This window comes from Mastomys coucha, unplaced genomic scaffold (assembly GCF_008632895.1).
Source record: "Mastomys coucha isolate ucsf_1 unplaced genomic scaffold, UCSF_Mcou_1 pScaffold22, whole genome shotgun sequence".
NCBI classification, from domain to species: Eukaryota; Metazoa; Chordata; class Mammalia; order Rodentia; family Muridae; genus Mastomys; species Mastomys coucha.
Window position 1 is genome coordinate 103,703,773 of NW_022196905.1, and position 10,954 is coordinate 103,714,726.

Below are 10,954 nucleotides of genomic sequence, written 5' to 3' on the forward strand. Positions count from 1 at the left end.
AAATGCTGTATTACAGACACATTAGCTTTTTAAAACTGACATATCCTAGCCAGGCAGTGGTGGCTCACACCTTTAAACCCAGCACTTGGGAGGCAGAGGCAGGCGGATTTCTGAGTTTGAGGCCAGCCTGGTCTACAGAGTGAGTTCCAGGACAGCCAAGGTTACACAGAGAAACCCTGTCTCAAAGAAAACCAAAAAACTGACATATCCTTTGTACATGTTATGGATGCAGTAGAGTGGTGATATCTGCACAAAACATGCAGTGCTGACATCACAGTCATCATATCACCTCTGTGCTGAGAATCCTGAGATCTGTTCATGAAGCTGGGAAAAGTAAACCTGAGTTGCAAAAGCAATTCTAGGATGTTGAAGATACCCAAGCTGCAGACACCACCAAATGGAACTGGCCAAGAAAGAGTCCACATGTGCTACATGTAAGGCTGACCAAGCCGGTTGAAATCCACATTGTACAAGTCCAGATGCTAAATATGAAACTACAGGTTTGGAATTTGGGCTTCAGTCTTGCTTTAGTCTGGTATTTCTTAGCTATCTTCCTATTCTTCTATTTTAGAACAGCAATGTTTTTACTCTGTGTATATTGGAAGTACTTAACACTTTTTTTTTAAAGATTTATTTATTTTATGTATATGAGTACACTGTAGCTGTACAGATGGTTGTGAGCCATCATGTGGTTGTTGGGAATTTGAGCAACCTCTGCTCACTCCAGCATTTATTTATTTATTTATTTATTTATTTATTATAAATAAGTACACTGTAGCTGTCTTCAGACACACCAGAAGAGGACATCAGATCTCATTACAGATGGTTGGAAGCCACCATGTGGTTGCTGGGATTTGAACTCAGGACCTTCGGAAGAGCAGTCAGTGCTCTTAACCACTGAGCTATCTCTCCAGCCCTATTTTGTTATTTTTAACAAGGGTTCACAGCCGTAAGTTTGCCTTAAGTCTCAAAATAGTCCTTGAACTTTTTAAAACAGTACTGAGATGATTAAGACCATGGGGATTTGTACAGGTGGAGTGAATATATCCTGCAGTACAAAATGTCCTAAGTCTATGGGACCAAAGACAGAATGTTATAAATATTAAAATGCCTTCCACACCCATGTGTTTAATGAACACCTGGTCTCCAATTGATGGCACTGTTTTAGGAGATTTTGGGATCTTCAGGAGATATTACCTAGCTAGCAGAAGTACATTGCTGAAGCTCTGCGCTCTCTTAAGTTACTTCTGATTATTTCCTTACAGCACTGTGTAATGGCTTATTTCACTTTACAAACTGTCTCTAACTCCTCATTCTCCTTGTCACTGAACCCTCCACTGTGTGTGTGTATGCATACAGACATCATATTCTTTTCCACTTAGTCCCAGATGGGCAACTGAGTTGACTCTGTATCTTGGATATTGTGATCAGTGCTGAAAGAAACAAGGTTGTACAGGTGTCTCTTCTGTATACTGACTACATTTCCCTTGGATATATACCTAGGAATGGGATTGCTCCGTCATAAGTAGTTTCATTTTTTAGTTTTTTTGTTTTCTTCCATGCTGGGTCCATTTTAGCAGTATTAATTTACATTCCTTCCAACTATATATCACAGCTCACCAACTATTTTTCACAGGCTCACCAACATGTTACTGTCTTTTTGTTAACTGTCACTTGAACTGGGATGAGATTATATCTATGACTTATTTACATACCCCAATAATCCATTTAATTCAGCTTAAATTCTAACTTTATTTTTATATATTTCCTTCATTACACAACTTCACTATGTAGCACCTAGCTAGCCTCAGAGATGCATTTGTTTCTTCTTTCCAAGCATGGGCCACAGTGTCCTGATAAATTCTAATTTTAGTTCAACCTCTACAAGACACACACAAACACATATATCCTGAAAGCCAGAACAGGTGGAATTGGCACTTGGAGAAATGGCTACAGAAAATTACAAAGGGAAACGCTTACCTGACCAGTGAACTGTTTTATCACAACTCCCACTGGCCCACACAGAACAGGTTTTGGGGGTTAGCAGTTGGTATGGCCAGTATTGGTTAACTAATCTCCATCTTATACAAAGACAAGTCAATGAGAGCCAGAACCCAACTGGGGATGAAGCTCCAAAGCAGAACAGTGACAGCTACACTAAAAGGTCACTGAGGTCTAGCTAAACAAAACTGCTTCTCTTCTCCCCGACAAAGTATCCTCACATTTCAAAATTCTCCCACAAATGTAGTCTGCCTTCAACCCCCGAACCATGTTCAAGAACACTTTCCATACCCAAATAAGTCATGTGACAGACACCAAAAAATGAACACCCTTTACTAAGGGTGTTAAAACATTAAATGTTTAAGAATAAGGGTTAGGGATAACTCAATGGTTAAGTGCTTGCTTCACATGTGAAGAAACTTGAATTTGATCCCCAGCTCCACACACATTCACAAAGATTAAACATTAAAAATGAAGCTTTTAGCCAAGTAGGGTAGCACACGCCTGTCTGTAATGGAAGCACTCAGAAGGCAGAGGCAGGAGGATCACATGTTCCAGTTGAGACAGATCTACATAGTTCAAGGCCATCTATGGCTCACCAACCAAATAAATAAATATAAATAAAAAAGACAATGCTTCCACTTGTTTGCTTTTTAACAACCTCAAGAAACTCGTAGACAGGGGATAAAAAGATGGCTCAGCAGTTAAGAGCACAGCCTACTCTTGCAGAAGACATGGGTTTAATTCCCATCACCAACATGGTGACTTACAATCCTCTGTAACTCCAGTTCCAGGGTATCTGATTCCCTCTTCTGGCCTCTGTGGGCATCAGGCACCCAAGTGGTACAGAGATATACATGTAGGCAAAATACCTATACACACAAAATAAAAAAGACAGGGTTGAAGGGATAGCCCAGGAGGCAAGAGCACACGCTGCTCTTCAAGAGGATGTGAGTTTGAATCCCAACACCCATGCTGGTTAGCTCATAACCACCAGAAGATAAGACACCTTCCTGTCTTGACAGGCACACAAGGCAGACACAGACACAGACAGAATATAAATATATACATATACATATATGTATATGTGTATACATATATGTATATATACAGACATATGTGTGTGTATATATATATATATATGTATATATATACATATATATATAAAAGTATATATATACTTCTTTTTAAGTCATGGACAGCCAGAACAAAGTCTTCAGAAACAGTGGTGCCTATTCACTGGAGAGGAGGTGACCAAAAGGCTAAGAAAAGGAGGAAAGACTGGTAAGATGGCTCAACGGGTAAGAACACCAACTGCTCTTCCAAAGGTCCTGAGTTCAAATCCCAGCAACCACATGGTGGCTCACAACCACCCATAATGAGATCTGACACCCTTTTCTAGTACATCTGAAGACAGCTACAGTGTACTTATTTTTAATAATAAATAAATCTTTGGGCCTGAGCAAGCTGGGTCTACCGGAGCGAATGGGGTTGACCAGAGCAAGCAGAGGTCTAAAAGTCAATTCCCAACAACCAGATGAAGGCTCACAACTATGTACTCATATGCATAAAATAAATAAATCTTTTTTAAAAACCTGTTTAAAAAAACATTTAAAAAGAAAAAAGAAAAGGGGGAAATGGTGACTTGAGAACACACAAAAAATTTCTCTCCCACGCAGGAATACAAGGCAGCTGAGAGCTGAAAGGATCAACTGGAGAAGAGCACTAACCCGAGGAAAGGTTACTATGTAGTTGTAAATAAGGTGGCCAGAAAACAACTTACAGCTATTCCTGAAGAATGTTATGTTACGGCTATGAGTGGCTACAAAGAGCAACCCAACACATTAGTCAAAGCACCAGTAAATGCCTCACAGGGACAATATCAGCAACATTAAGAGGCAGTTATTGTACAGCTGGATGATCATAGTACCTACACAACTTAAAACACAGCTTCATTACATAATCCCCAAAATATTTTAAAGTTAGAATAGAATAAAAGGAAATAACGTCACTTTCATTATTAGACTACCTTAAGATTTCAAACATTTGGGGGAGGAAGGTGTGGAGTACACCTTCAGTCCTTTAGTACTCAGGTGGCAGAGGTGGGTAGATCTCTTTTGAGTTCGAGGTCAGCCTGTTTCAGGCCAGCCAGAACTACTCAGTGAGACCATGTTTCCTTAAAAAATAATTAAGAGGGTGAGGGGCGGCTGGGCACTGTAGCAGCTGGACACAGCACTTCCAGCTACTCAAGAGACTGAGGTATGAAGATAACCTGAGGTTATCCGAGGCCAGCCTGGGACACAAAGTAAGATTCATCTCAAAAACAAGTAAATGAACCAGACAGGCATGATAGCTCACACCAGCAACTCCAGAACCAGGGCTGAGGCATCTGGATTGCTAAGAATTACAGACCAGCTTAGACTACTTAAGGAGTTCCGTCCAGGCTGATTCCTGAGACTTTGTCTCAGAAAACCTAAGTAAATACCTAAGAAGAAGATTTAAAGTTAACATGCAGTTTGCCTTGTGGCCATTCAACGTGTACAAGTCTGTCTCTCTCTGTCTGTCCGTCTACACACACACACACACACACACACACACACACACACACACACACAAACACAAACACACACCACGTACAAGAACCGTGGATCTTCGTGAGCTCAAGACCAGCCTGGTCTAAATGGCGAGTTTAAAGGCCAGCCGGGGCTTCACAGTGAGACTCTAAAACAAAACAAAAATAAAAACGAAACAAAAACAAGAACCGTTTTTTGTCACTCATATAACCGAGAGCAAAAGTGGCAGGGATGAGCGCAACCCCCCCCCCATTCAAGTCGCGGTGCTCCCGGATACTGGACCTAGGGACAGGCCAGCGGAGGGAGGCAGCGGCTCGGTGGCTGATGGTGCACCTCGGAGCCCCGGCCCGGTGAGGTCTCCCTCTCCCAGGTAGGTCCCCGGCGTCCTTCCCGCTCTGCCTCAGCTCTAGGCTCTACGTCGCGAAAGGAAGCCGCGCGCCGCGGACCAACGGTGCCGCGGGCGTTAAGAACCCCGCCTTCCCGAGCGCTCCGACACGGCCGCGCGCCGGCCCAGAACCCGGGACACGCGAGCGCCGACCGGGGAAGGGCCTTCCGCAGGCCAGAACACGCGCCGAGCCACCGGTCCCTCTCAGCGCCGCCCGGACCCTCGGCCCCGCCCGCCCACGACAAAGCGCCGCCGCGGCCTGCGCCCGACGCGACGCGAGCGGCAGAACCGCTCAAGACGACCGCCCGGCACGCCGCCACCGCCGCCTGCTGCCCACCATCCCGCCTCTCACCCCGCCGACGCTGTCCCCGGTCACTTGCACCGCGCGCGAGCCGCGCTCCGCCGCGTCAGGACTGCCGGGAGGCTCGAGCGCGCCGCGGCCGCTCGGAGCATCCGGGTCCGCGGGCACAGGAAGTAGCAGCGCCGGGCCTACGGCGTGCGGCGAGGGACTAACGGTACCTGTCCTGTAGGGCCGGTCACAGCCGCGCGAGGTCGCCTGAAGCTGAGGCGCTGCTGATGGCGGAGGCAGGACCGAAGCGGCTTCTTAACCAGGCGGTTAGGGGCGGGGCTTTAGGCGGGAGGCGCGTTGGGCGGGGTTTGAAGAGCGGAGAACTACCTCAGAGCCGCCTCCGAAAGGCCGCCTCTGTGCTAGGCGGGACCGCTTCGGTCGGTAAGAGGCGAGGAGGTACTCACGCGGGGCCCGGCTGGGAGCTGAGACGGTGCCCGCGGGCCTGGGCGTGGCCTCATCGGTAGGAGGCGGAGCCTCAGGGCTCGGGGGAGTTCGGGTAGACTCGGGGAGGGGCGTGGCCTCATTGATACGAGGCGGAGCCTCAGGACTCGGGGAAGTTCGGGTAGACTCGGGAAGGGGCGTGGCCTCGTCAGTTGGAGGCGGACCCCCGAGTTTCGCCCAGTTACGCCATCTGGCGACTCGCTCCAGCCTGTGAGGCTGGCTAGGAAAGCTCGGGCGGACCTGATTGAGTCCTCTGGATGCGCCCTGTCTCTGTGGGTAATAGGGGACTAGCCCTGTGAACAAAAAAGGAGCCTGAGGCGCAGTGAGCAGAAGTCTGAAAACACATCCAGTATCATAAGGTATCAGGGAAATGCACGAGAAACCACAACCAAGAGGAGGTAAGACTGCTGTAAGAGTTTGAAAAAGGTTATAATTTCTAAAACATTGTAAAAAAGGAAGGAAAAAATTAACTAAGTTTGGTGGCACAAGCCTGTAATCCAGTGGTTCTCAACCTGTGGGTCACATATAAGATATCCAGCATATCAGATATTTATTTCCATTACAACTTATAGCAGTAGCAAAATTAGTTATGAAGTACCAATGAATGTGGGGTCACCACAACACAAGGAGCTATATTAAAGAGTCACAGTATCAAGATGTTTGAGAACCACTGCTGCAGTCCCAGAACTTGAGGCTGAAGCAGAAAGATATGGGGTTCACAGCTGGTGTCATCCGTATATCATGTTTAAGGCTATCCTGGAATACATGAGACCCCATCCCAAAATAAAAAACAGGAGGGAAGTGGGCTAGGAAGTAGCCAGAGGAAGTGAAGTTGTAGGAAATAAGGAAAAAAGGTGGATATGACCAAAACATACACGCATGAAACTGTCAGATCTTAATAAACAACCTTTTTAAAAGCTCAGGATAGGGGTTGGAGAGATGGCTCAGCAGTTAAGAGCACCAACTGCGCTTCCAGAGGTCCTGAGTTCAATTCCCAGCAACCACACGATGGCTCACAATCATATGTAATGGGATCTGATGCCCTCTTCCAGTGTGTCTGAAGACAGCGACAGTGTACTCATTTCAGGATAGCTGGAAGGATGACTTAGCTAGGAGAGGACCTGAATTCAGTTCTCGGAACCCACATCAGGTGGTTCACAACCAATTATAATTAGCTCCAGATATGACACCCTCTTCTGGCTTCCACAGGCATTCACATACACACCACACACATACACACACACAAACACACACACACACACACACAAATAATAATTTTTAGAAACTTACAAGGGTTTCTGAGCACTACTGCTCTTGCAGAAAACCAGAATGAGGTTCCTAGCACCCACACCAGGGAGCTTATATGTACACACATACACATATACTTTTTTTAAAAGATTTTTTTTTTAATTAGGTGTGTGCACATATGTTTTAAGTGTGGGTATGTGTACATGAATGAGCACCCTCAGAGGCCAGAAGAGAGGGCTGAATCCTCTAGATCTAGAATTGTAGGTGGATATAAGCTGCTCAGCATGGGTGCTGGAAAGTGAATGTAGGTCCTCTGTAAGACCAGCAGACACATGTAACTGCTAAGCAATCCCACTAACCCCTAAAATAAATTGTCTATAAATGTTTTGCCTGCCTGAATGCAGTCTGCTGGATCATCTATCTGGAACTGGAGTTACAAATAGTTGCGAGCCACCATATGGGTGCTGGAAAGCAAACCCAAGTCCTCTGCAAAAAAGGGTTCCCACTTTGGGGAACTAGCCCCAAAGGAGTAACAGAGCTGTTACTCCTCTAAAACTGCTCGCTTGCCATTCGGAACAAACCAAAAACACAGGTCATGGGATGAAGCATCTGTGCAGGTCTAAGGGAACACTGTGCGAGAAATTTGAGAATGCCTTCGGCCATAAGAGGTGAGAGAGGTCTGGGAGGCGTGCACTCGCTGAAGGGGCAGTCCAAGTCTAGTGCTGAGGAAGTGGCCATGGGTTTCCGGTGAGGAGGGATATGTGGGAGCCACCAACTGTCATGCAGGGTAAGAAAGCAGATCCAGAAGGAGGTGAAGAACACCAGGGCATGAAAGTAGGGGCTGCTGAAGCACGGTTCCCCTTGAGGACGGTTCCCAAGAACTGGCAGCATGAAGTCACCAGTGTAGCCACTTCAGAGAAAACCGGGATGGTCTCAAAGGATAGGTCTGGGTGGAAGAGTATCAGCAGCAGCCAGGAGCAGACCACTAGGTGGCTACTCTACTGCCTGCCCAGTCAACCACACCCTGTGCTGACCCTCTGTGCCCGCCCCTCAGCTATCCCCAATATAGCAGTGTTCCACTCATCTCACAGCCAGAAAAGGAAAATAGGCAAAGAATAATTCACTAAGCAAAATGTATTTAATAGGAAAAAAAAAATTGCTTCTTTTTTTTTTTTTAAAGTGTCCTTTCATGCTAAGGTGTATTCACACAATGCATGGACTAAAATAGGCAGCTGATTCCTGGGATGAGAATTTAATATCCTGAGGTTATGAAGCCAGGCTACATCCACAAGCTGGCCCCCGAATTCTTGGCTCCCCCATCCTGGGTGATAGGCAGGTGCAGAGATTCCAGCCTCAGCACTCACTCATAGCAGTGGCAGGATCTATACGTTCAATCAGTGTCTCCATCCCCTTCACTGCCCTCCAGGGAACTGGGGACCTGTAGGAAAGGGGCAAACAGGAAAAGGACCGTGAGACCCAACTTTGTAAGCATGGGGGAGAAAAACAGAATCCTGGGTATAGTGCCAAGTGCTTGTGCTGAGCAAAGGTACTCTACAAGAGGGAAGGCCACAGGAACAGACTGAAGCTGACCAAGCAGGCACAAGCAGCCTACGCCTTTAGAGGTAACCAGACACACTGCCCAGCAGCTTCCGCCTGATGCCAGCCCATGAGGAAACCTTGCCTAGGGGTCAACAACTCCAGCAGGCAGCCACAGGGTGGGGCAGGAGCAGGAGGTAGCCCATTCCTCCAGGGACTGTGCTACTTTGGGGATTCTCTGTGACTCAGTTTGTTACCTCAACCCAGCCTACCTAGCTAATATGTGCACATATGCATACCATGCACACTCTAGACCAAACTCCTACCTTGGCACCTGTGTCAGCCGCTCTAAGTGCAGTGCCACTGAAGTTGTGCATCGGCAAAGTATTAAGCCACTGGGCCATGGACCGCTCATCCCGCTCAGTGCTGACAATGGTAGGGTAGATGTATTGCTCCTTGAAAGCAGTCACCTTCCCTTCCTCCTGGGTCCAGTCCAGGGGCTCATGTAGCCCGTCACTGCCAAAGCGTTGATTGTACGACTCAAAGTGAACCCTCTCCAGGACTAAGCCAAGCCCTGGTGCCTTGGGCACATCCACTTTCTCCTCGCCCCAACTGCGCTCCAAGACACTCTCAGGGGCGTAACCCTTCACAATGGCTACCACCAGGCCAACCATCTTCCGGATCTGGTGCATCATGAAGCTCTGGCCCTTCACTTTGATCACAGCAAACTCCAGGCCCTCACGTACAAAGGGCTCCTCGCAGTACATCTCCAGAATGTAGCGGCGTGCACTGGGCTCCCTTGGCCCCTTCTGTGAAGTGAAGTTATGGAAGTTATGAGTGCCTTTGTAGCAGGCCAGAAGCCGGTTCACCTGCTGCAGGGTCTCTGCACTCAGGCGATAGGTCTCATCCTGCACATCCCGGTCCTTGTGAGCAAAGGCAAACGTAGGCAGCATGTAGCAGTAGGTCCTGGCATCACACTTGTTCTTGGAGTTGAACCCGCCTGTGACCCTCTTCAGTCCTAGGGGACAGGATGTGGGAAACTCAGGTGAGCAGAAATACCTTCAAGGTGGGACATCCTGACAGCATGGTTCTGGAATCACTTGCCCAGGATAGGCACCCAGTCCTGATTCCGAATGCAGAATCCACACAATGCTGAGGCTCAGAATGAAACAAACCCAAATGTCAAAGAAACCTAAGGGTCTGCTGAGAATGGACTTGGCAAACACACAAAGCTCAGGTTAAAACTCTGCAGTGCAGGTCTGGAGAAATGGTTCAGCACTTAAGAACAGTAGCTGCTCTCCCAGAGGGCCCTGACTGTATTCCCAGCAGCCACAGGGCAACTCACAACTATCTGTAACTCCAGTTGCAGAGGACCTGACACCCTCTCACAGACATACATGCAGGCAAAATACCAATGCACATAAAATAAAATAAATAAATCATTTAAAAAAAAAATCTGTAGTGCAGCTTTTGACCAGGCCTTCAGTTATGAGGCATCAAAGTGGTCGTAACTAGGACCTAGAATACTAGAAGTCTTTCAGATACAGAAGCAGATTTCAACCACAAGAAAATGCTAACTGAACAAAACTGGAGGTTCTCAGCCCTGGCTGAGGAGCTGCTGGCAACTGATGGCTACTGGGCAAAGAGGGCCAATTTTCTTTTAGACATACAGCCCTGGAGAGGCTGCCCATGCTCCAGCTGATGCTCCTATGCATACAAGGGGCATAAGTCAGGGGAAAAGTGCCATAGAAGAAGCAAGGAGAGATTGGGAACACGCTGATCAAACCCTTCACATACATGCATGAAATTCTCAAACAATTAAAAAAAATTAGTTGGGCTAAGCACCGTGGCAAATGCCTTTAATCCCAGCACTCAGGAATCAGAGGCCTGCCTGGTCTAACATAATGAGTTCCAGGATAGCCAAGGCTACATACTGTGACTCTGTTTCAAAACAAAACAAAACAGCTGGGCAGTGGTGGTGCACACGTTTAATCCCAGCACTTGGGAGGCAGAGGCAGGTAGATTTCTGAGTTCGAGACCAGCCTGGTCTACAGAGTGAGTTCCAGGACAGCCAGGGCTATACAGAGAAACCCTGTCTCAGAAAAAAAAAACACAAAATCACTAAACCAAATAAAACTGTACTCCACTAGCCAAGCATCGTGGTGCACATCTATCTGATCCAGCATTCAGGCTGAGGCATGAAGACCACAAACTCAACAGCATGGAAGTAACAAATAGCAAGGCTCTCAAAAGGCCATCTTCGCTCACTTGTTTATTTATGTATTGCTTATTTAGATTTTTATTCTTGAGAGAGTTTTACTCTGTGGCCAGGATGGACAAGAACTCCCTGCTCTCACCATAAGACTAATACAGCTGGCTCGCTCTTTCTTTCTTTCTTTCTTTCTTTTTTTTTTTTTTTTT

At 47.0% G+C, this 10,954-nt stretch overlaps 2 protein-coding genes and 1 long non-coding RNA gene across 23 annotated transcripts in view; 1 reads left to right on the top strand and 2 right to left on the bottom strand.

The window, feature by feature from the left end:
- The window catches only part of Ep400 (E1A binding protein p400), a 107,964-nt gene extending 102,186 nt beyond the window's left edge, over positions 1 to 5,778 (bottom strand). For 3 of the 17 annotated variants that reach the window (XM_031337357.1, XM_031337342.1, XM_031337343.1), the window contains exon 1: positions 4,857 to 5,099. The gene's annotated coding sequence lies outside the window, so the exon portion shown is untranslated. The other 14 variants (XM_031337350.1, XM_031337349.1, XM_031337360.1 and 11 more) reach the window with 9 other exon arrangements.
- The window catches only part of LOC116068137, a 9,999-nt gene continuing 4,662 nt past the window's right edge, over positions 5,618 to 10,954 (top strand). The window contains exon 1 of the long non-coding RNA XR_004109446.1: positions 5,618 to 6,147. This is a non-coding gene — a long non-coding RNA (uncharacterized LOC116068137). The remainder of the gene's footprint in view (positions 6,148 to 10,954) is intronic.
- Positions 8,114 to 10,954, bottom strand: part of Pus1 (pseudouridine synthase 1) — an 8,526-nt gene continuing 5,685 nt past the window's right edge. For 2 of the 5 annotated variants that reach the window (XM_031337366.1, XM_031337365.1), the window contains exons 5-6: positions 8,860 to 9,551; positions 8,114 to 8,435 (exon numbers count right to left, since the gene is read on the bottom strand). In XM_031337366.1, the coding sequence (XP_031193226.1) occupies positions 8,388 to 8,435; positions 8,860 to 9,551 (740 nt within the window). In that variant the 3' untranslated portion in view covers positions 8,114 to 8,387. The remainder of the gene's footprint in view (positions 8,436 to 8,859; positions 9,552 to 10,954) is intronic. The other 3 variants (XM_031337369.1, XM_031337368.1, XM_031337367.1) reach the window with 2 other exon arrangements.